Source organism: Carcharhinus amblyrhynchos, chromosome 16 (genome assembly GCF_965287045.1).
Source record: "Carcharhinus amblyrhynchos chromosome 16, sCarAmb.v2.hapA, whole genome shotgun sequence".
Lineage (NCBI taxonomy): Eukaryota > Metazoa > Chordata > Chondrichthyes > Carcharhiniformes > Carcharhinidae > Carcharhinus > Carcharhinus amblyrhynchos.
This window is the reverse complement of record NC_137339.1, coordinates 23,495,561-23,521,787: the sequence shown is the minus strand read 5'-3', so window position 1 is coordinate 23,521,787 and position 26,227 is coordinate 23,495,561. Positions and strand designations below refer to the sequence as shown.

Here is a 26,227-nt window from a genome sequence, read left to right as displayed (position 1 = left end):
GGAAGATGCATTGATTGAGGCACACCAGTCCCTGTTCTTGGAAGATGAATTGGTTGAAGCACACCAGTCCCTGTTCTTGGAAGATGAATTGGTTGAGACACACCAGTCCCTATTCTTGGAACATGAATTGGTTGAGACACACCAGTCCCTGTCTTTGGAAAATGAATTGGTTGAGACACACCAGTCCCTGTCTTTGGAAGATGAATTGGTTGAGACACACCAGTCCCTGTCCTCGGAGCATGAATTGGTTGAGACACACCACTCCATCCTCAGGTGGCCCACCACCAAATGCCTTGTGACGTCATTGACCCTGCCACAGGTAACCAGCGGAAGTGACCCGTGACCCGGAAGGAAGCTGCGGGCCGTTACCTTGGCGACGTTTGTTTGGTTTCCTTTCAGCGCCTTGAAAATTGCCGGTGTGGCTGGGCGTGTGCTGCAAGTTTAAACGCTATTTACTGAAAAGGTGCGTTTATACTGCCGGTGTTTAGGTGCTTCGTGCTGCTAGTGTTTTGCCGAGGGAACCCGGGGTTTGCAGGAGGGAGGGAGTGCAGTGCAAGTCAGTGTTGGGTTAGTGACATTTACCTGTGTGAGCAAGCCTGGCAACACCAGGCAAGTAGTCGGATTCAGAAGAGGGCCATGTATTGTGTAACCCAGTTCAGCCTGCAGAGTGGGTGGGCATACACAGAGGTGGGCCATTGCCATATTGGAGTTTATTTGTTAGTGTCACAAGTAGGCTTACATTAACACTGCAATGAAGTTACTGTGAAAATCCCCCAGCCGCCGCACTCTGGCACCCGTTTGGATACACTGAGGAAGAATTTGGCATAGCCAACGCACCTAACTGGCACGACTTCAGGGCTGTGGGAGGAAACCGGAGCACCTGGAGGAAACCCACATCGACACAGGGAGAACATGCAGTCTCTGTATAGACAGTGACCCAAGCCCAGGAATCGAACCTGGGTCTCTGGTGCTGTGAGGCAGCAGTGCTAACCACTGCTTCTGTGGTGTTGTACACTGTTGCAGAAAATGCTGTAAACTCTTGGCAGGTCTGACAGTTTCTGTGTGAGAGAATAGAGCCAACCGGTGGAATATTTGCATCCCGCCTGCCATGGGAATCGTAGGAAAGGAAGGGGGAGGGGTTTGGTGAGTGGGGACAGGTCCATGTAATGGTCTATTGACCTCAGGTGGGATTTTCCAGTAGTGGGGCGAATGTGGCCAAAAGATCCCTCCCAAAGTTTTGAGTCTGGACAACCCTCAGAGTTGGCTCATTAAGCTGTGATGGAAAGGTTATCCCAACTCAAAACATTGGCTGTGTTCTCTCTCCACAGATGCTGCAAGACCTGCTGAGATTTTCCAACATTTTTTGTTTTTGTTTCAGATTCCCTCATCCACAATATTTTTCCTTCATCATTGTGCATGGTTGATTAATTTTATGATGGTAGGGATAGCACAGGGGACACACTGGTTAGCACTGCTGCCTCACAGCACCAGGGATTCGATTCTGGCCTTAGTGTCCCAAAATGTGTAGATTAAGGAGATTAGTGGGTTAAATATATGGGATTACTGTGATAGGGTAGGGTGTGGACCTGGGTAAGGTGCTGTGACAGAGAGACAGTACAGACGACTTCTGCACTGTAGAGTTTCTATGATTCTAATGTTATAATCATGTTGCATGTTTGGTAAATTCAGCAGTTCTGCCTTTTTGGTTAACACTGCCGCCTCAAGGTGCCAGGGACCCAGGTTCAATTCCAGCCTTGGGTGACTGTCAGTGTGGAGTCTGCATGTTCTCCCCAGGACTGAGCAGGTTTCCTCCAGGTGCTCCAGTTTCCTCTCGCAGTCCAAAAATGTGCAGGTTAAGTGGATTGGCCATGCTAAATTACCCCTTAGTGTCCCAAGATGTATTAGGAGAATTAGCCATGGGAAATATGTGGGGTTATAGGGATAGGGTGAGGGGGGCAGGGGGGCGATGGCCTGGATAAGATGCAGACTTGATGGGCTGGATGGATTCTGTGATACCAAGCCAAGTAACTAAAGGAGAGTACAATAATGTCGCTAACCCTCCAGATTGGCTTGAATTCTCCAAGGTATTGAAGATCAATCTCCAGAATACTCTTGCATGCAACCTTCGAAAAATATCGTCAGGACATCAAAAAAGATTGGGATTTTTTGGCCATTTCCTGTAAGCATTTCTCTCCAGAGAGCAGGGAGGGAGTGTTTGTTTGTTTTTGGGATGCAGTGAGGCTGTTTGGCTGACAGTCAAGCATCATCCAATTTGGCAATGAGTCTTTTTGCTTTCCAGTTGTTGTAGGAAAGCAATGCGTCACCAGGATGGTGATTAATGGCAAGAGTGTGTTTTGATGAAACCCCCAGGAAAACATTTAATTACAACTGACAACCCTACCAGCTGAGTACTTGCAGCATTTTGGATTTTTTTGTGGTAGGGACACCATATTTTTGTTCCAGTACTCCAAACTGTGCTTCCTTCCAAGTGCAGCTGCCCACTAGGAGCATGATGATATCAGTTAATTTATCTGACAGTGTTCACAAAAAAAACTTAAATTATTTTACTATAAGTGTGTCTCACTTATTCCCCAGTTGCTTTTTGTGCCCTCTGAATGTGTTCCTGTACTGGGGTATTCTATATTGATGCTTCCTGCATCTCTTCTTTGTGCCTCTGCTTTGGGCTTTCCTACATGTTTTTGTCTTTGCCCTTTATCCACGAATGCTTCTCATCTTCATCTTCCATGTGCTCACATGCCTGGAAAAGAAGTCAAGAGTTTTTTGATCTGATTTATTATTGTCACATGTATTAGTATACAGTGAAAAGTATTGTTTCTTGTGTGCTATACAGACAAAGCATACCACTCAGAGAAGCAAAGGAGAGAGTGCGAAATATAGAATTACAGTCGTAGCTAGGGTGTGGAGTACTGTGTAGCGTTTTGGTCGCCACACTTGCGGAAGGATATATTGGCCTTGGAGGGAGTGCAGAGAAGGTTCACTAGGCTGATACCGGAGTCGAGGGGGTTGGACTATGAAGAGAGACTAAATAGACTAGGTCTGTACTTGTTGGAGTTTAGAAGGATGAGGGGGGGCCTTGTAGAGACATATAAGATAATGAAGGGGATGGATAGGGTAGAGGTAGAGAGATTCTTCCCGCTTAGAAAGGATAGCAGGACTAGAGGGCACAGCCTCAAGATAAAGGGGGGGGGGGGGGGAGAGCAGTTTAGATCAGAGTTGAGGAGGATCTTCTTCACTCAAAGGGTGATAAATTTCTGGAATTCTCTGCCTATTGAAGTGGTGGAGGCTACCTCGCTAAATATATTTAAGTCACGGGTGGATAGGTTTTTGATTGACAGGGGAATTAAGGGTAATGGGGAGTAAGCGGGTAAGTGGAACTGATCCTCTTCAGATCAGCCATGATCTTGTTGAATGGCGGGGCAGGCTCGAAGGGCTAGATGGCCTACTGCTGCTCCTATTTCTTATGTTCTTATGTGGAGAAAGATCAACCTCATGCAACGTAGGTCCAATCAAATGTTTGATGGCAGCAGGGAAGAAGCTGTTCTTGAGTCTGTTGGTACGTGACCTTAGATTTTTGTATCTTTTCACCGATGGAAGAAGGTGGAAGAGAGTATGTCCAGGGTGCATGGGGTCCTTAATTATGTTGGCTATTTTTCTGAGGCAGCAGTAAGTATAGACAGTGTAAATGGGTGGGAGACTAATTTGAGTGATGGACTGGGCTTTGTTCATGACTTTTGTAATTTCTTGCGGTCTTGGATAGAGTAGGAGCCATACCAAGCTGTGACACAATCGGAAAGAATGCTTTCTATGGTGCATCTGTAAAAGTTAGTGAGACCAACTTGCTGTCTTGGATGATCTTACTCCTATGGATGATCTTAGTGTATTGTATGGCACAATAATGTTTGTGTGATCCAACTAGATCTAATAATGGATATCTGAACTGGATACACTGAAATCTGTGCCTCAGAACTTTAGGTGAAAGTAGCGTTTTACCAAGAGGATTGATCACGATGGGAGAGAGTAAAGGTTTGCTAAAAGTTGAAGTGAGGGTGTGATTGAGCGGATTGACAACTTCGGAGCTATTGAAACAAATGAAGAACAAAAAAGCTAATCGGTTTGAGAATTAGAAAGCATGTTTGAAGGTGATTTGGGGGCTTTCTTATGAAGTGAGTTTCAAAGGGGTCGGGGACATCGGTGAGAAATACAAAGAAGTTTTGGGAGATGACTATATCTGTGCTAGAGACCGGAGAGTAGAGAGGCCATTTGCAATAGCAAGGTCAAAGGAGAGGGCATATAGAAGTAGAAATTTAGGGTGGACCACAGATACGTAAATTTGGAAGACAGAGTGTAAGGGCAATGATAATTGATGTGGCTGAGGACAAGAAGTAATTCAGTTCAGAGACTGAGGGAAGAAAGAGTAGGGAGAATATCTTGGTAAGAAAACTGATATGAGGTGAAGTGGTGTGGTACGTAAGGAAGAGAAATATCAGATGAATAGAGGGAGAGACAAGGTTGTGATTTGGTGATAAGAGCTACAATATCACCACAGCAATTTAGATGGATGGTGGAAACTATATAAAAGCAAAATACTGTGGATGCTGGAAATCTGAAATAAAAACAGAAAATGCTGGATAGACTCAGCAGGTCTGGCAGCATCTATGGAGAGAGAAACAGCTAATGTTTCAAGTCAATATGGCTCTTCAGAACTGGTGAAAACTATAGCTAGTCTTGTAGGTTTCAGTAAAGGACTAGATATCAGCAATTGTAAGCCAATTCTCAATCAAAGCTAAATCATGGAAGACAAGGGTCTCATTTTTGAATGAATTGTAAAGGAGCTCTTATGGTTAGTCAGCTGGCAGTGATTATTCAGCTGAGCAACACAATAAAGGTTAGTGTGTACCTTGTTTTGGAAAGTTAGTGAAAGAGAAGAATGGTGCAATTGGGATTGCTGTATGACAGTTAAATAGGTGTGGTCATTCAAAGAATGCCAGATATGGCACAGAAGGTAGCTTTGCCTTCATCCAAGGAGGATGCGTGCCTGGCTTGGTGACAGCAGAAAAGTAGCGATGGATTGGGGAAGGCAAAGTATCCAAGAGATGATGACAAGGAGGTGCTAAGAGACAGATGCAGTGGATTGAGACCACATATGAATAGTGACAGCACGCTGCCTTTCCTGTTACTGTTCTACTGGGATCATAGCACTGACTTTTAAAATTTCCCTTCCCTGTGATCTTGCTTCCCTGATCTCTTCCTAAGTCTCCATCGTGCTTTTTTTTGTTTCATTCCGAGTCTACTGGATTAGGCGAAGCGAATGACCTAACGGTATTATCGCTCAACTATTAATCCACAAACTCAGATAACGGTCTGGGAACACGAGTTTGAATCCCACGACAGCAAATGGTGGAATTTGAATTCAATAAAAAATATCTAGAATTAAGAATCTACTGATCACCATGAAACCATTGTCGATTGTCAGAAAAACCTGTCTGATTCCTAATGTCCTTTAGGCAAGGGATCTGCCGTTCTTATCTTGGTTGGCCTACATGTGACTCCAGAGCCACAGCAATATGGTTGATTCTCAACTGCCCTCTGAAATGGTCTAGCAAGCCACTCAGTTGTAACAATCACTACAAAGAAATGAAACCGGACAGACCACCTGGCATCAACCTAGGCACCAGAAAAGACAATGGCAAAACAAACAGCCCTGTCAACCCTACAAAGTCCTCCTTACTAACATCTAGGGGCTAGTGCCAAAATTTGGAGAGCTGTCTCACAGACTAGACAAGCAACAGCTTTAGTCAAGCCATAATCATTCTCACAGAATCTTACCTTACAGATAGCACCCCAGACACCACCATTACCATCCCTTGAAATGTCCTGTCCTATCGGAAGACAGACCCAGCAGAGCTAGTGGCATAGTGGTACACAGTCGGGAGGGAGTTGGCCTGGAAATCCTTAACGTTGACTCCGGACTCCATGAAGGCTTCAGGTTAAACATGGGCAAGGAAACCTCTTACTGGTTACCATGTATTGTCCTCCTTCAGCTGGTGAATCAATAATCTTCCATGTTAAACAACACTTGGAGGAAGCACTGAGGGTGGCAAGGGCGCAAAATGTACTCTGGATGGGGGATTTCAATGTCCATCGCAAAGAGTGGCTCAGCAGCAGCACTACTGATCGAGCTGGTTGTGTTCTAAAGGATATAACTGCTAGACTGGGTCTGCAGCAGGTGGTAAAGGAACCAAAAGGAGGAAATAACATACTTGACCTCATCCTTACCAATCTGTTGCCTGCAGATGCATCTGTCCATCTCAATATCAGTAAGAGTGACCACCACATAGTCCCGCTTCACATTGAGAATAATCTCCATCGTGTTAGGTGGCACTAGCACTGTGCTAAATGGAACAGACTTTGAATCAGTCTAGCAACTCAAGACTGAGCATCCGTGAGTCTGTCAACAGCAACGGAATTGTACTCCACAATCTGCAACCGCGTGGCCCAGCATATCCCCAACTCAGCCATTACCATCAAGCCAGGGGATCAACCCTGGTTTAATGGAGAGTGCAAGAGGGCATGCCAGGAGCAGCACCAGGCATACCTAAAAATGAGATTTCAAACCTGGTGAGGTTACCAGACAGGACTACTTGCATGCCAAATGGCAAAAACAGCAAGTGTTAGACAGAGCTAAGCGATTCCCACAATCAACAGATCAGATCTAAGTTCTGCAGCCCTTCCACATCCAGTCGGGAATGGTGGTGGACAATTAAGTAACTCCCTGGAGGAGGAGGCTCCACAAATATTGCCAGCTTCAATGATGGAGGAACCCAGCACATCAGTGCAAAAGATAAGGCTGAAGTATTCACAGCAATCTTCAGACAGAAGTGCTGACTGGATGATCCATTTTGGCCTCCTCCAGTGGTCCCTAGCATCTCAGATGCCAGTCTCCAGCCAATTCAATCCACTCCACGTGATATCAAACAGTTGGAAGCACTGGATAGTGCAAAGGCAATGGATCCTGATAATATTACAGTAATAGTACTGAAGACTTGTGCTCCAGAACTTGTCGCTCCCCTACCCAAGCTCTTCCAGTACAGTTACAACACTGGCATATACCCAACAATATGGAAAATTGCCCAGGTATGTTCTGTACACAAAAATCAGGACAAATCCAACCCGGCCAATTCCCGCCCAATCAGTCTACTCTCGATCATCAGTAAAGTGATGGAAGGGGTCAGCTACAGTGCTATCAAGCAGCACCTGCTCAGCAATGACCTGATCAGTGACGCGCAGTTTGGGTTTCGCCAGAGTCACTCAGCTCCTGATCTCATTACAGCCTTGATTCAAACATGAACAAAAGAGCTGAATTCTGGAGGTGAGGTGGGAGTGACAGTCCTTGACATCGCCGCATTTGACCGAGTGTGGCATCAAGAAGCCCTAGTGAAACTAGAATCAATGGGAATTGGGGCAAACTCTCTGCTGGTTGGAGTCAAAGAAAGATAGTTGTGCTTGTGGAGGATCAGTCATCTCAACTCCAGGACATCTCTGCAGAAGTCCCTTAAGGTAGTATCCTAGGCCCAACAATCTTCAGATGCTTCATCAATACCTTTCCTTCATCATAAGGTCAGAAGTGGGGATATTCGCTGATGATTGCACAATGTTCAACACCATTCGTGACTCCTCAGATGCTGAAGAAGTCCATGTTCAAATGCAACAAGATCTGGATGATATCTAGGCTTCAGCTGACAAGTGGTAAGTTGTCGCTATGCAAATGCCAGGCCATCACCAATAAGATACACTCTAACCGCTGCCCTTGACAGTCAGTAGTATTACCATCACTGAATCCTCCACTATCCACATCCTTGGGATTACCATTGACCAAAAACTCAATTGCACTCACCACATACACACACTGGCTGCAAGAGCAGCTCAGAGGCTAGGAGTACTGCGGTGAGTAACTCACCTCCTCACTCCCCAGAGCTTATCCACCATATACAAGGCACGTCAGGAGTGTGATGGAATACTCCCCACTTGCCTGACACCATCCAGCCCGCTTGATTGGCACCACATCTACAAACATTCAATCTCTCCACCACTGACGCTCAGTAACAACAGTGTGCACTCTCTGCAAGATGCATTGCAGCAAAAGATCCTTAGACAGCACCTTCCAAACCCACAACCAATTCCATTTAGAAGGACAAAGGTAGCAGATAAATGGGAACCCCAGCACCTGCAAGTTCCCCTCCAAGTCACTCGCCATCCTGACTTGGAAATATATCGCCGTTCCTTCGCAGTTGTTGGGTCAAAATCCTGGAATTCCCTTCCCTAACGGCAGTGTGGGTCAACTCTCAGAACATGAACTGCAGTGGTTCAAGAAGGCAGCTCACCACCACCTTCTCAAGGGCATCTAGGAATAGGCAATAAACGCTGGCCAGCCAGCGATGCCCATGTCCCAATGAATAAAAATTATCCTGGTATGAGGGTTTATTCCGTTGCCTGCTGGCTTCCTGCGGTCCTGGACCCAAGTCTTTGAAACACTTTAACTCATTGGAGTAATTTATTTCAAACTAATTCATTATAATTTCCTTTGTCTGATGTCACCTTTAATTAATGTAATTGTGAGAAGCTTTTGAACTGAAAATAATGTATTTATTTGCTGAGACCTCATTTAATTAGTTAATTCCTTAGATTTTTTGCATATTGGGTTGAAGGATCATGTTTATTTACTCTTATAAGTGATTATCATTGTTGATATTGCAGCAAGAGGGCCGCAGAAGAAATTAAAATTTTTAAAATAATTTTGTCATGCTTGAATGTTTCACTGTGCCATCTATAGTACTATAATAAATGATGCAGATGTGAGAATGTGTAAAATAATTCGATAGCTGTGGAATTACCATTCAATACGGACCGCTGATATGCTTGTTATATTTGTCTTTATGATTAGATGTGCAAAGTGCTTTTTAAACTCTTCAGCATTGTGTCATCCAATATACCAAAACGGCAACTGGGTTAAGTACCGATTTGCATCTATACAGTGCTTTTCACAACTGCTGGCTTAAAATATTCATTTGTTGAAGCAATTGAAGTATAGTCACTATTGCAATGTGGAAACATGAGAGTCACAGAATCACAGTGCAGGAGAGGCCCTTTGATTCATTGGATCTGTACCGTGAGAAACACCTGACCTACCTACCTAATCCCATTTACCAGCATTTGGCTCAGCCTTGAATGCTATGTCAATGTGTGTCCAGCATGCTTCCCAAACAGCAATGTGGTAATGACCAGATAATCTGTTTTTGTGACATTGATTGAACGATTGGCCAGGATGAAAGAAAGGCAATTAAAATGGAGTGGCTGCATATTCCCCTTCATTCCTGCCAAAAGCACAATGTTAATACAGGTTTTGTTGGTGATAGATAAGAATACTTCCAGACCACAGCAGGATTCTCATTAATAAATGAAATTGAGACCATGCGATGTAAATGGGATTCCAATAAATTCTAACCTACTTCACACTGGCTGTAACAGGAAAACCACCTGGCTGCAATAAGGAAAGTAAAATATTTATTGAATGTGGAACTGCAAGAAGCAGAAGTGGAGTTCATTTAAATGTCCCTCCAGATTGCGGTTACTCCCTGTGCGAGGATCCCCTACCGTCACTGCCATTATCTGCTAAGTGAACTTACCCTCCTTTTGAGGATCTCACCATGATTGTGCTCAGCTAATTCTGTTCACTCCATATGACATTAAATAACTGTGTGCATTGGATAAAACAAACATTAAAGATCCATGAGACAGCACTGAGGAAGGTGGACATAGTTGTGAGAGATGGATCATTACCATTATGCAGTATTGCTGAAAGACTCCTTCAGAGCAATGTCCTTGGTACGACTTTACCAATGATTGCGCTCTGTCAAGGAGTCCAAGTGGAATTGTTTTCTCACAATCAGCTCGGTTCACAACTTCTCCAATAATGTAGCAGCCTAGGATAGTCTATAACAGGGTTTGGGAAGTTTTTAGGCTTAGACTGGCAAGTAACTTAATATTTGCATCATTTAAGTACCAAGTAAAATTCCTTTGCATGACCTTCAGTGAGTGACATCAATATCACCAAAAAACCCTATCATCGACATTCACTAAGGAGAAGCTTAACTGGAGCAGCCATAAGAGAGCAGGCACTCGTAGTACTGGTGCACTTTGATTAGTAGCTCTCCAACACATACAAAATGCAAACCAGAGGCATGATGGAATACTGACCATTTCCCTGGATGGACAAAGTTGCAACAACATCCAACATTGTCCAGAAACAACAAATTCACTCAATCGGTGTTCCTGCCACAGAATTCAATATCCCATTCCTCCATCACTGACAGTGTGGATGCAGTATCTACTAACTCCAGGATGCATTGCAGCAACGCTGTGCAACTACTTTGACAACACTTCCTAGCTCCATTGCGACCCCCAAAAAGGACAAGAATAGCAATGTTATAGAAAATCCATCATTTTACAAGTTCTCCCACAATTCATGTATCATTCCAACTTGTTGTTAATCACCGTCCCCTCATTGGCACTCATTTTAAATTCTGCAGTATCCTCCTAACACCATTATATGTACATCAACATAAGGACTGCAATTGTTCGAGAAGAAGCCCAGCAGTACCTTCTCAGGAGACTGCCACTTTTCTCTATGAGATATTGGAGTGCAAATATAATACGAATGTGGCTCATCAAACTTTTATCTCAGCCTAATTAGTACTTTATACTGGTTCATTTCTGTGAGAAGGAAATTCAGTTTCAAGTCACAATTATAAATATAAAATACAATATATATGCATGATGCCATTCTTCATGATTTGCGATTCATCTTACATGACTGCAATAACTAAAGTTTCGTTGGTTCAATCATTTATCATCAATTGTATGATTCAGTCATCGTGCTTGATTATGCTATCTAGAAGTTGTTTAGAATACCTTCTGGAGAACATTATTAAAACAAAATAGCTTTTAGGCCGACATTCTCCTTTAATAATAACTGGAGGCTTTAACCTGGTATTTAAAGGACTAATCCTAAAGTCTTAACCAGTAAGATAGTATAGAAAGAAAGCACTGTATAATTTATGTCCAATATAAGTACCTCCGCTGTAGATAAAGAGTAGTAGGTAGGAGAAATAAAAAGCACAAGTCCTCCTAGTTTCAGTTCCCGAACATGCTGGTTCTCATATTAGAACATCAACAAAAAAATTCTACTAGTTTTTCAAGGACCAGCTTCCTACTCATGTGGAATTGAATTTCCAGTAATATAGTCATATCTGAGCAATTTGATGGACTTGGGGAATTTTAAACATGAGTAAGTTATGCCCAAAATCACTGGCATTTGTGTTTTTTGCAATCTTTCAACCTGGTTCACAATTCAATTCACCCACAACACTGACCATGACTGCTGGTCAAGATTACCAGATGCTTCAGTTGCATTGCTTTGGAAAGGTTATTCAAATTACCCTTATTTCCTGAGGCACATACAAAAAATATTTATTAATAAAAAGGTGCACACCAATGAAACAATTAAATCATCCAATATAATTTTTAAAGTCAATTTCAGCAGTTTTTAACTCAGGTTACTCATATATGGAGAACAGGACAAAATGTGCACCAGACTGCAACTCTTAAATACCTTGAGGACTACTTAATGGAAAGAAAGGAAAATAAATGATTCTTTTTTGCCATGTTGCTCAATGTGCTGGTTCATGGATAATTTTATGTTTGTGATTATTCAAATTTCTTTAGCAGGAAATTTGAACTATAAACTAACGTAAGAGATTAGCGTGCAAAATTAACGTGCATAGAATTAGGGGTTGTGTATTGAAATGGATAGAAAACTGGTTGACAGACAGGAAACAAAGACTAGGAATAAATGAGTCCTGAGTGGCAGGCAGTGACTAGTGGGGACCTGAATATGACTTCTCAAGATCCCATTTTTATAACTTAAAGATGTTGAAAACCCACTTTAGTCGATTGTTGCAAAATAGCTAATTAGTCTATAATTTGTTAATCATAAAGTAAGAATTAGCCCTTGGTTTTTAGCTAATTAAACACATTCTTTATCTTGAGTTAGCCTTTGTCATGAAGTTAAAAGATATAGCTTAAGAGAAGCCAAAGTGTTAAACAATAATTGGTTAACTTAATTGTCATTTATAATGGATACATCTTGAATAAAGGCCTATTCATTCTTTCAGTCAAGGATAGCAAAAGGTTCATATTATCTTTTCAATCTGTCTGGGAAAGCAGCATCTTGCAATTTTCATGACATCTAAGGACCATATTAAAATCAAGTATTGAGTGATTATAATTGTAAAAGTTATAAACTTTTTGTGTCACTGATTACATTATGAGCCTCGAGCCTTACAAACGCATTTATTAATGAGTTACTTATTCTTTAATAAATCAAGTCGATAAGGTTGTTAGGAAGGCATACGGTGTCTTGGCGTTTATTGGTAGGGGTATTGAATTTCGGAGCCGCAACGTCATGTTGCAACTGTACAAAACTCTGGTGTGGCCGCACTTGGAGTATTGTGTACAGTTCTGGTCCCCACATTATAGGAAGGATGTGGAGGCATTGGAGAGGGTGCAGAGGAGGTTTACCAGGATGTTGCCTGGTATGGAGGGAAGGTCCTATGAGGAGAGGCTGAGGGATTTGAGGTTGTTTTCGTTAGAAAGAAGGCGGCTAAGAGGAGACCTTATTGAAACGTACAAGATGATTAGAGGTTTAGATAGGGTGGACAGTGATAGCCTTTTTCCTCGGATGGAGAAAGCTAGCACGAGGGGACATAGCTTTAAATTAAGGGGTGGTAGTTATAGGACGGATGTCAGAGGTAGGTTCTTTACCTAGAGGGTGGTAATGGTATGGAATGCCCTGCCTGCTGCAGTTGTAGATGCGCCAAGTTTGGGGGCATTTAAGAGGTCCGTGGATAGGTTTATGGATGGAAAGGGAATGGTTTAGGTTAGAGGGTCATTGCTTTTTTCTTAATTGGTCGGCGCAACATCGAGGGCCGAAGGGCCTGTTCTGCGCTGTAACGTTCTATGTTCTAATGGTCTCACAATTAAGACTGCCTATTTAACTAATCTAGCTAGTTTCCAATAATGCAAGTTTCATTTTTTAAAAGTTTTTTAAAATTATTTTACACAAAGTGCAAAGTAATATGTTAATTCAGAGTACAAAATGATAACTGCACTAAAACTATTCATTTTGAAACTGCCAAAATATGGGAGAGATTGTAAAGGAGATTTATAAGAATGCTACCAGAGATGTGCAAGTATACACACCATGAATGATTGACAAGAGTTGGTATCTTTTCTCTTGAAAGGTCTTTAAAAGCGTCTTTAAAATTATGAATAGTTTTGAGAGTGTGAATGCAGCAAAAATGTTTCCTCTTGGGGGGAAGCGCCTAACTGGAGGCCATCAATCTAAGATGGTCACCAAGAAGTCAGTTTGGAAATTTATATGAATCTTTCCCTAAGTTGTAAGAATATGGACTCAATGTCACAGGGAATGGTTAAAGTGAATAATAGAGATAGAGCTGAGAGAATAGACTCTGATGGTAGATTTAGATTGGAAAAGATGGGAGGGGGCTCAAGTGGGATATAAACACCAGCATGGATCAGTAGGGCTGAATAGTAAGTCTATTCTATGTAATGCTATATAAGCTTTCAGTGTTACAGAGGAGACATCATTTTAAGTTACTTTTAAACTTTGGACTAAAATAAAAATCAAAATGACCTGGATATGAGCAAGCATGAAAGGCAGAAGTGAAAATGAGGAAGTAATGTCATAGCAGAATGATCACATTCTCTGATCAACTAGTTCATAGATTTCATTATTGCAGAATACTGGAAGTACCGTATTGTAATTTTGATACTTAGAATCCCACTCAGGTCGCAATGTAAAACCCTAACATACTGAAAATACTGAAAAAATATGATTGGGGTGGCACCAACAAAATTTACTTGCTACTGGAATAGTTAAAGGAATTGTTTGTTGGCCTGTGCATGCATTTATCTTACAAGTTTTGCGTTGACATGAAGCAATAGCTTCTGATTTTCCATCAGAAGAAGCTAGAATTCCAATGTGTGTTGTAGAATGCATGCCATTACTCCAGGCATACTATAGACTGCATCTTTTCCTTTATAAGATAGGATAATAAATCTGAGTAGACATGTAGGGTATATTGCAAGAACATTGGAGTACAAGAATGAGGAAATCCAGCTGCAGTTCACAGGGCTTTGGTGAGATCACACATGGAATACTATGCACAGTTCCGGTCTCTACATTTAAGGAAGGATATTATTTGCATTGGAGGTTGTGCAGCGAAAGTTCACTTTGGTTCCTGAGATGAGAGGATTGTTTTATGATGAGAGACAGAGTAAATTGGGCCTGTAGTCTCTGGAGTTTTAAAGAATGATCACAGAAAAAGTTAAAAGATTCTGAAGGGGCTTAACAGGGTGATGTCGCTTTTCCTGGGAATCGAGATCATGGGAGCACAGACTCATGATAAAAGGAAGATTATTTAGGCCTAGGGTGAGGAGAAGCGTCTTCATACAATTCTTCAGACTCAACGGGTGAATTTTTGGAATTCTGTTCCCAAGTGGATTGTGGATGCTCCAGCATTGAGTAAACTTAAGGTTGAGATAGATAGGTTCTTGGCCTTTCAGGGAATTAAGGAATATAGGGAGTCAGTGAGGGAGTGGAGTTATGCACATGATCATGTTGAATGGTGGATAGACTTAGGGGCTGTCTACTGCTCTGCCTTTTTCTTATGCTCTCATTAAGTGGGAATAGTGAAATAAGTATATGGATTAGTAGTTTAGGAGTATTGGGAAGAATGTTATGGGGCTTCTCTCTCTGACCTGATATTTCTGGCACTGATCCCCCTACCTTAGTAGTTCTCCCTCTCCCGTCCCAGTCTTTCTTTTTCCTTTGATACCTGCTCTGGTTCCTAATATTACTCTCATTTCAACCTGTTTCTTTTGTTCTTGCTACTGTCTTTGTGTCTGTCTTTCTCCATTGTTCTCTCCCCAAGTTCTCTTTACCCAGCTCTCTCTTTAAAAAACCTTCCTCTTAACTCCCTCCAACAATTCTTTCACCATCTCAATAACAATGTCTGCCCTACACCATTGCTCCTAAAAATCATTCCTCTATGTCTTGCTAAAAAAAATTTCTTCCCCTCATTGCATCTCTTTCAGTGTCCCTAACTCTGTGTCACCCTTCCCCTCTATCTCTGATCTTGCCTTGTGTACCCTCTGAAGTTACTGGGATGAGCTGGCTGGAATGTTAAAAAGGGAAAATAAAAGCCTAGAAAGAAAGCCAGTGCAGCCACAGAAGATCAGCAAGTGTGGGATTAGTTCAATGTGAGGTGGAAATGGATGCCTTGGCTAATCAGGTCAGGGAGGAGGAGGAGGGTGTTAGGTAGTTAATAGGGCTTATAATAGAGGACAAGAGGCCAGGGAGCATTGAGGAGGTGAGCAGGTGGTGCCAGGGAGAACAGGAGAACCTTGGCCAAACCAACCTCACTCATTGGTCTAGAATGAAAAACATAAATGTGGGGCATGGAAGAGCAGCAAGCAAGGGCGGTTATTAAGACTGAATGACAAGTGCACTTAGAGGCCAGCATCCAATGTCAGGTCAACTCGGAAATCGAGAGCAGAGATGCAACAGCACCACCTTTTGTTTAGAGTACAGAATTGCAGTTAAGTAACAGGCAAGAAAACATTTAAAAAAAACTCACTTTTATATAGCATCTTATCAGATCTCAATAGGGACCAGACATAGTGCCTTCCAGGTAATTCGTTAATTTTGATGTATTGTCATTTAAATCTCAGCCAATTTGCACAGAGCAATGGTTCACAATTGTAGAAATGAATGGCCAAATAATTTTATTTCAGTCTTGTTGATTGAATGAGAAAACATTGAGCAGCTCATTGGGAGAAGTACTTGTGTTCACCTGAGGGGATTTAGTTTAATTCTGAAGGACAGGCACCTAATACTGCTTTGTACAGAGCTGAGCAACTTTCAGGTCTCCATGTTTAACCACGCATGCATGGTCTTTGGAAGCTTTTGTTCAATTTGCATTTTAATAATGGTGAGCACTGATAACCATAATATATGGGCAGAGAAGTCAGGGAACGCGCTGTTCCAAATTCCTTACGTTTGACCTCTGACCCAATCCCAACCCATCCATTTTGAGAGTTAAGATTCATATCCTACAAGCAGGAGTACCTGCTTCCCTGTTATATTCAAGACCCAGCATCACATGATGGCTGGTCTGCTAGTTGAGCTGAGAGGTATTGATCACCCAGTAAGCTGAGTTAACCTCAGCAGGGGGCATGGACTGCTATGTCGCCTGGAGTTTTGAGGAAAGTAAGAAGTCTTACAACACCAGGTTAAAGTCCAACAGATTTATTTGACAGCACAAACTTTCAGAGTGCTGCTGCTTTATCAGGTGAGTGAGGACTTATGTTCACAAACAGTGAACACAAATTTTCTCTCACCTGATGAAGGAGCAGTGCGCTGGAAGTTTGTGCTGTCAAATAAACCTGTTGGATTTTAACCTGGTGTTGTGAGACTTCTTACTGTGCTCACCCCAGTCAAACATCGGCATCTCCATATCACGTTTTGAGGAAATGCAGTATTTTTAATAGAAGTATCTTGATTAGCACTCCTAACACAGGGAAACAAAGGGGATATGATTGAAGTGAGCTTATAGTTTGTACAGTCAGACCATTCCAATGAAAGATGGACAGGAAAGTTGTCAAAGATTTGTGGCACAGTGGCATTGGCACCAACCTGCTATATGCCAATTAGTGGGTCCCCCCCGACCCTTCACTGTTAGATTGGGTCAGCGCTGGTGAGCACAACAGGACAATACCAGTATATTTTGTTTGATTTGATTTATTATTGTCACATGTATTAGTATACAGTGAAAAGTTTTGTTCCTTGTGTGCAAAACAGTCTATAGGATAGACTTTCAAGAACGTTTATAGGCACAGGTTATATTTTTAAACAATTTTTATGTTACGCTGCAGAGATAGAACATGGGTAGGGATGTGGGGCACAGTGGAGTCAAGAACCCATAGGCCATGGAGCAATGGAGGTTTCATTAAGTGCCCTGACTTGGGAATTGGAACACTTTTTTCAACTTAATTACATTGTTAATACTTGGCCTGAAACTATAATTGTGACAGCAGAGAGAAGCCCCAGAAAAACCTCAGTTGAATACAAAGATTTTTCATTGAGCCAAAGTAATGCCAAAGTCCTAAGAGCTTGAAAAGAGGAGTATCCACCCTAAGCAAAAGGAAATACAGTAAGATCCTGATGGTAGCCATGCTTACAACACTACAAAGTCCACTAGCTCAAAAAATCTAAAGATAGGGCACGTGTCTGATTAAAAATCCACCAAATTGCAAGTTTTATGGACCAAGGTGGCACAGTGGTTAATATTCTGCCTCACAGCGCCAGAGACCGGGGTTTGATTCCTGGCTTTGTAGAGTTTGCATGTTCTCCCCGTGGATTTCCTCTGGGCGCTCCGGTTTTCTCCCACATTCTGAAAGACGTGCTGGTTAGGTGCAGTGGCCATATTAAATCCTCCCTCAGTGTACCCGAACAGATGCCGGAGTGTGGCGACTAGGGAATTTTCATGGTAACTACATTGCAGTGTTAATGTAAAACTACTTGTGACTAATAAATAAATAAACTTAAATAAAAACAGAACTACCAAGGTACCTACCCTCAGGCTAATTTTAGATTTTTTTTCTCATACAAGCTCTAACATTTTTCTTTACAATTTGTTACAGAACCTAGAAAAAAAAGTTTACCAAATGTCTGACAAGGAAATGAATGTGCCTGGCTTAGTTTCAGGCATTGAAATTAAACTCACTACAGATCTAAAGAAGACAATTTCTCAGCCACAGGTTTCTCAGGAATTCCAGAAAGATGCACCAAGTTCACAGGAATTCCCAAAGATTGGAGATTTTCTTATGCTTAGACCAGATATAACTCTTGACTGTCATCAACAATTAGAAAAGGAAAAACAACAAACTCTTATTGGGCAACTAAATGCTGCTAAATCGCACAACAAGATACACAGTATGAGAATACTTTACCGAAAGATGAGAGTAAGTGAGATTTTCAACATTTCTTGTAATTATCATTCAATTGAATAATCATTTTTGATTTGTTCATAATATAATAGTTAGAACTACTGAGAAGCAGCAGAATTATCTCATGTCATTTTCAGTTAATTAATTGGGCACAACTCACATAATTGTAACATATCATTATTAAAAGTTCTAACTTAAATATATAAGAGAAAAAACTTTTAAAGTCCCTGAGCATGGGGAATCTTGGTGCATGCCTAACCTGTGCCCATTGCTTCTGGTGCAGGTAGCACACTTGTAGCACTACTGTCTCACTGCGCCAGGGAGCCAGGTTCCTCTCCCGGCTTGGGTCACTGTCTGTCCAGTGTCTGCACGTTCTCCCCGTGTCTGTGTGGGTTTCCTCCGGGTGCTCCCACAGTTCAAATGATGCGCTGGTTAGATGCATTGGTCATGCTAAATTTTCCGTCAGTATACCCGAACAGATCCTGGAGTGTGGCAACTAGAGGGTTTTCGCAGTAACTTCATTGCAGTGTTAATGTAAGCCTATTTGTGACATCAATAAGTAAACTTTAAACTTGGCATAGTGTGCTAATTTGCATGATTTCTGCATGCAAGGCTCTCAAAGGCATGATGTATTTGAGCTGGAGCGAAGTGGAAGAGAGTCTGAGAAAGAAAAATTACAATATGATGCAAGGGATTGGAGTGAGCTCCAAAGTTCTGCTTAGTGGAGAAGGTGGACAGGAGAGAAGTTCTCTATCCATATGGAGTCAGGAGGCCTCAAATTGTCCACAGGCAGTGATATCAATTTACCAGGTCAATGTCAGCAGCCAAGCTCTGAGGACCTGGAAGTGGTGCTGCAAGAGGTTTAATGATCTTACACAAATGGTCATAGTCAGTGGATCTGTTTTCAAATGCTATATCCCACCAGCTAAATCACCAGCCTTGCACACCATTCGGTGCAAAACATCCTATCTAACAACAATCTCTTATCAATGATGACTCATTTCGCACATTCATAGCTTTAATTCATTCACCCTCACACACGCTTAGCGCTGCTGCAAGCCTCATAATTGTTTGTACGTGCTACCAGTTATTCAACCATGGCAGGCAAATCATCCAAACAGATTGTATCACACCCAATGATACACTTCCCTTTCTCGAAGAGGACAAGCTGACACAACCAAAGGCCATAGGAGCTGATCAGCATGGAACCAACATAGCAGCATAATTTCACCCTAATGGAGGCGAGATTGGTCACCATCGTCAGAGTGGTCACTGCTGAGGCTGTGGGGTTAAACCATTGAAGATGACAGCATTAATATGTCTATTCCTTCTCCTTGTATCCACTTCCCCTTTCACAATCTCTTCCAATTTAAAAGCTACAGAGGGTGGAAACATGGAAGTTATTTTCTTCACCTTACGTCCCTCTCATCACCCAACCTTCTGCCTTTCTCTTCTCAGCTCCCCAAGAACTACAATATATCTAGGAAAAAGCATTCTTTAGAAAGCATTCTGTCTGGTTGTATCACAGTTTGGCATGGCTCCTGCTCTAACCAAGACCACATAAGAAATTACAAAGGGTTGTGAATGAAGCCCAGTCCATCACTCAAGCCAGATCTCATCCATTGACTCTGCCTACATTTCCCACTGCCTCATCAAAGCAGCCAGCATAACTAAGAACCCCACGCACCCCGAACATATTCTCTCCCACTTTCTTCCATCAGAACAAAGATACAGAAGTCTGAGGTCGTAAAACATGGGAACAGAATTAGGCCACTCGACCCAACGAGCCTGCTCTGCCATTCAATCATGGCCAATATTTTTCTCATCCCCATTCTCCTGCCTTTTCCCCATAACCCCTGATTCCCTTATTAATCAAGAACTTATCTATCTCTGTCTTAAAGATACCCAATGACCTGGCCTCCTCAGCCTTCTGCGGCAAAGAGTTCCACAGATTCATCACTCTCTGAAGATATTCCTTCTCATCTCTGTTTTAAAGGATCGTCACTTTAGTCTGAGGTTTTTCCCTGTAGTTCTAGTTTTTCCTACTAGTGGAAACATTCTCTCCACATCGACTCTATCCAAGCTTTGCAGTATCCTGTAAATTTCAATAAGATCCCCCCTCATCCTTCTAAACTCCAAAGACCCAGAGTCCTCAACCATTCCTCATACAACAAGGTCTTCATTCCAGGGATCATTCTTGTTAACCTCCTCTGGACCCTTTCCAAGGCCAGCACATCCTTTCTTAGATATGGGGCCCAAAACTGCTCACAGTACTCCAACTGGGATCTGACCAGAGCCTTATACAGCCTCAGAAGAATATCCTTGCTTTTGTATTCTAGTCTCTTGACATGAATGCTAACATTGCATTTGTCTTTCTAACTGCCAACTGAACCTGCATGTTAACCTTAAAAGAATCTTGAACAAGGGCTCCCAAGTCCCTTTGTGCTTCTGATTTCCTGAGCATTTTCCCATTTAGAAAATAGTCTATGCCTCCATTCCTCCTTCCAAAACGTATAATCTCGTGTACCAGCTGACTCGAGAACAGCTTCTTCCCTCCTGCCATCAGACTTTTGAATGAACCTACCCTCGTGTTAAGATGATCTTTCTCTACGTCCTAACAATGATTGTAGCACTACATACTGTAGTCTCTCCTTTCCTCCTTTATGAACAGTATGCTTTGAACGTGGAGGGCATTAGAAACAATATTTTTCACTGTATACCAATACATTTGACAATAAATCAAATATATAGGTTAGAGGGATTAGCAGTGTAAATGCATGGTAAGCTTGGGTCAGAATCAGTGCAGACTCTGGGCTGAATGGCCTCCTGCTTTATAGGGATACTATGAGTCTATGATGTACAAGATAATGCATTTGGGAATAAGAAGGAGCTTTTCCCTTTGCAAAGAGACCAATAATCAGGAGGCGTGGATTTTAATTGGGAAAAAGAATGAAGAAGATTGAAAGGTCTGTAACTCATTGCCTGAATGGACGGTTGAGGCCGATCCCATCATCTCATTTAAATGTGCTCATGCACTTGAAATGTCCTAATTTACAAGGGCATGCCCTAGAAACAAGAGCTGGAAAGTAATGGTAGATTGGGTAACTGTTTTTTGACCAGCACAGAAATAATGGGCATTAATGATCTCCTTCTGTGCCATTAAGTTTCTATGTTTCTGATTTCTAATAATAATGATGCAAATTTCACACAATATATAAATCTGTATTTTCAGTTTTTTATTGAATATCACTAATTTTTTTACACATCAACATACTGTACCCTGCAGGTATTGTCAGAATATTTGCAACCTTTTCTAGTACACTCGCAACAACTTACAGTTTTCTCCACAGGACTGATTTTACAGAATTGTGTTCCATGTGGTTAGCATATCACAAATGCCTCTTATTTTACCCCAACAACTTATGAAGTAAGATTGGTGTACCTTGATAAGACAGCAACACTTGTGTTTTCTCTTGTTAGGCTGAAGAAATAAATCATTTAATATTATCTCAGGCAACAGCCAGAAAGGCTATCCGACTGGAGGCTCTTCTTCCGCCATGGCATGAAAAACATGATCTCAAAGATCCCTTGAAGAAACTGGAGGTATGTCCCTGCAAAGTAAACCCAGTGAATGAGAGGCAACAGGCATCCCTCCAGCGTGGAAGGAGAAAAAGCCAATATTTCAGCTAAGGAAGAGAGAAAGTGGGTGAAATTTCAGGGCTATTATTCTTTGGAAGAGGAAATACTTCATTTTCATTGACCTCAGGAAAAGCAATTACAATGTCTCCCTTTCCTTCTGGCACAGTGGTTAGCAGTGCTGCCTCAATGTCAGGGACCCGGGTTCGATTCCTGGTTGGGTGATTGTCTGTGCAGAGTCTGCACGTTCTCCCCATGACTGCATGGGTTTCCTCTGGATTCTCCAGTTTCCTCCCACAGTCCAAAAGACTGGTTAGGTGCATTGGCCATGCTAAATTCTCCCTCAGTGTACCTGACAGGTGCCATTATGTGGTGACAAGGGGATTTTCACAGCAACTTCATTGCAGTGTTAATATAAGCCTACTTGTGACACTAATAAATACATTTTAAAACTTAAATTTTATCCAGATGTGGACTACCTTCCCAAATCATAGAATCTATGGCACGGAGACAGGCCCTTAGGCCAAAACTGATCCATGCTGGCCAAAAAGCCCATTTAAGTGAACCCCATTTGCCTGCATTTGGCCCATATTCCTCTAAGCCTTTCCAATCCATGTATCTATTCAAATACCTTTTAAATGTTTTCAACGTCCCTGCCTTAATCACTTCCTCCAGCAGCTCGTTCCGCATATGTACCACCCTCTATGTAAAAGAAAGTTGCTCCTCAGGTTCCGCTAATTCTTTCCCCTGTTAACTTAAACCTATGCCCTCTAGTTCTCGATTCTCCAACTGTGGGAAAAAAACTGAGTGCCTTCACCCTATCCATGCGTCTCATGATCTTTTACACTTCTACAAGATCACCCCTCAGTCTCCTATGCTCCAAAAAAAAGTCCTAGCCTGTCCAAGCTCTCCCTATAAGTCAGTCCCTTGAGTTCTGGCAAAATCCTTGTAAATGTCTTCTGCATTCTCTCCGATTTAATAACATCTTTCCTATAGCAAAGTGCCCAAAATTGAACACAATACTCCAGATGCAGCCTCAAAAATGTCCTGTACAACTGCAACATAACTTCCCAACTTCTATACTCGATGTCCTGAAATCCAGCATGCCAAAAGCCTTCTTCACTGCCCTATCTACCTATGATTCCACCTTTAGAGAACTGTGCACCTCAATTCCAAGGTCCCTCTGTTCCACAATACTCCCTAAGGTCCTACCTTTATTTAACTTTCCAAAATGCAACACCTCACACTTATCTGTATTGAACTTCATTTGCCATTTCTCGGCCCACATCCCTAGCTGATAAAAATCCTGCTGCAATTTTTGATAACTTACTTCACTGCCTACAATACCACATATTTTAGCGTCATCTGCAGATTTACTGATCATGTCTCATATATTCTCATACAAATCATTGGTATCGATAACAAACAGCAGTGGGCCCAGCACTAACCCTTGAGGATCACCACTAGTCACAGGCCTCCAGTCCAACAAGCATCCTTCCACCATAACCTCTGCTTCCAATCATCAAGCCAATTGTATTTCCAATTTGCCAGTTCTCCCTGGATTCCTTATGATCTAATCTTCCAGAACGGCCTACCATGTGGAACTTTATCAAAGGTCTTATTGAAGTCCATATAGACTATATCTATAACCCTACCCTCCTCAACTTTCCTGGTCACTTCATCAAAGAGCTCTAACAGATTTGTAAGGCATGTTCTCCCATGCACAAAGCAATCCTAATCAAACCCTGTCTTTCCAAATGCCTGTAGACCTTATCCCTCAGAATCTCTCTAGTAACTTACCCACCACCAGTCTATAATTCCCATGTTTTTCTCTGCCCATCTTAAATAAAGACACAACATTTGCTACCCTCCAGTCTTCTGGTACCTCACACGTAACTGACGATGATGTAAATATCTCAGCCAGCGTTCCTGCAATTTCTTCTCTGGCCTCACGCAGTGTTCTCGGATATACCTGGTCAAGGCCAGGAGATTTAACCACCATCATACATTTTAATTTGTCCATCACCACCTCAATTGTAATGCAAACTGGCCCCAATATATCACCGCTAGCTTTCCAGGTTCCTAAGTCTTCATGTCTTTCTCCACAGTAAACACGGAGGAGAAATATTCATTGAGAACCTTGCCCATCTCCTGTGATTCCACACGTGTGTCCACTTTAGTGCTTGAGGGGTCCTATTCTCTTGCTAGTTATTCTTTTTCTTATAATATACTTAAAGAATTTCTTTGAATTCACCTTAATCCAAAATTAAATCCTTATTTAAAGCTACCTCATGCCCCCTTTTGTTCTCCTAGTTTCCTTTTTGAGTATACTTCAGTATCCCCTGTGCACATCCAAGAAATCCCTTGATCCCAGCTGCTTGTAGCTGAGCCATGACTCCTTTTTCCTGGCCAAAACCTCAATATATTTTGTCATCCACGGTTCCCTACACCTGCATACAAAGTATGTGCAGGATTCTCACAGAAGACAAGGTGCAACAATAATGCATTGCTTTGAAACCATTCAGAGGGCCATTCAAGAAATCTTCCAATTTCCAATGTCTTTTATGCCTGACTTGCCTGGGGATGACTTTGCCTATTTTTCCCAAACCTGCCATTCAGTGGCCTGAGAGGGCTAATAATGGGGTGGTGGTGGAGGGAAGGTTAGCTGCAGAGTGTGGTACTTGCTCAACAAGGAAGGGTGTAGATTTTTGACTGGGGTGGAGATGCAAAGACTCACTCATCTGCAGGCTGTGGTTGTAAGAGCAATTGAGTCTCAGAGAATGCACAATTAAGCCTCGCCCACTGACAGAAATGGAACCCAAAAAATTAATGGAGCCTCACAGCCATCAAAGTTCTCTCTGAACTTCACATCATTGCAGCCTCGGAGTTCATGGTCATAGAATCTCACCCGCAAGCCACATTTTGGCAGCCCCATATCTATGACTAGGGTCAAATCACTACTTGGTACAGTGAAACAAGCCATCAGAATCAACAACAAAAATTCTACCCCGACTAAATATATAAAAATGTAGCGTATCTTATGCCATACAACTTATTCGTCTTTGAGTGAAAATTCTAGTTTAATGCTATATTTTGAGCCATGGATATACCATTTGTGATGAATCAATTAATCTAACACTGCTGCTACGCAGCCCCAGGGACCCAGGTTTGATTCCCGGCTTGGATCATTGTCTGTGTGGAGTTTGCACGTTTTTCCCGTGTCTGCGTGGGTTTCCTCCAGGTGCTCCAGTGTCCTCAGACAGTCTGAAAAGGTGTGCATTGATCTGTACAAGCATCGGATTGTGACATCTAGGGGAATTTCACAGTAACTTCATTGCAGTGTTATGTAAACTTACTTATGACTAATAAATAAGCTTTTACTTTAAGATTCACCTATTCTCATTTCAACTGAGAATAATATTTTATCTCGTCTCTCTATCATTGATGAAAGAAGTGTGCTTCACCATCCCTCATTTGCTTATGTAACGTATGTGTAAGAACAACTTATCTACATGTTTTTATCACTCTGAGAACAATGTAACCCTTTTTCACAATGCCTTTGGTAATTTATTTTCTATCAATATTGTTTTTCAGAGAAGAAGAGTAGAACAAATCATGAACGATGAAGCAGGACTGACAATAAATCGAACTTTATAATAGATAACATGCCATAAATTTGTACCAATTGACTGAGGGTCAATTTTCAGTGCTTCGTTTGTAAAATTAATATTTTTAATAAAACACGGGACATTTTGATGGCAGCTTAATGAAACATTTATATGCAAGGAGCAATGCAATGTGCAATTATGTTCATAAAATGGAATTGAGTACATATCAAAAAAGTTCAAAAAAATCAATCAAAACTCAGTTTTGTGAAGTTTTTGTATTTTCTTTATTAAAGCACATACCTTTTTATGTTATTTACTATCTGCCTATAGTAACCAAAAATAAGTCTCTTTTGAAAATCTCGTAAAATCATCTTTGTGATCTAACGGTTTTAATTCTACGCCATTTCTTTCTATTCTCAATTTGGAATAAACTTTGCATAAGATTTATTTTTAAATATTTGTGTTTGGGGCCCCCATTCGAAGATTGCAGTAAGTTGGTGAACTTTATTTTAATTTTGAGTCCCTCTAATAATTAAAAATCTGTGTCATTAAAATGCACCTGATGGAAAAATTATTTTAGTTAATGTTATGCAAGTATTCATAATCACCTTACTATATTGGTATGATGTGATCACTGTTTTAACAAATGTGATGGCTGTTGCCATTAATGTAGCAGACTTTTAGACAAATTTGTTACCAATAATGCAGTGCAATTTCAAGGCATTAAAGTTCTGAAAGGCCAGATTTATTTCTCATTGTGTTTATTTATCCATAACTGGGCAAGGATTGCTTTCAAGTGTTGGACATCAGCAGAA

At 41.6% G+C, this 26,227-nt stretch overlaps 1 protein-coding gene across 1 annotated transcript; it reads left to right on the top strand.

The window, feature by feature from the left end:
• The first annotated feature begins 363 nt into the window (after positions 1 to 363).
• Positions 364 to 26,130, top strand: LOC145353646 (protein LKAAEAR1-like). The gene is made up of 4 exons (XM_080204414.1): positions 364 to 463; positions 17,863 to 18,183; positions 21,649 to 21,771; positions 25,399 to 26,130. The coding sequence occupies exons 2-4, from the start codon at positions 17,887 to 17,889 to the stop codon at positions 25,459 to 25,461; spliced, it is 483 nt and encodes a 160-aa protein (XP_080060540.1). The 5' UTR covers positions 364 to 463; positions 17,863 to 17,886; the 3' UTR covers positions 25,462 to 26,130.
• Positions 26,131 to 26,227: the final 97 nt, after the last annotated feature.

Coding starts and splice junctions, on each gene's coding strand:
- LOC145353646 (XM_080204414.1), top strand. CDS start 17,887: ATGTCTGACAAGGAAATGAATGTGCCTGGCTTAGTTTCAGGCATTGAA. Junction 18,184..21,648: donor TACTTTACCGAAAGATGAGA/GTAAGTGAGATT, acceptor TTCTCTTGTTAG/GCTGAAGAAATAAATCATTT. Junction 21,772..25,398: donor ATCCCTTGAAGAAACTGGAG/GTATGTCCCTGC, acceptor ATTGTTTTTCAG/AGAAGAAGAGTAGAACAAAT.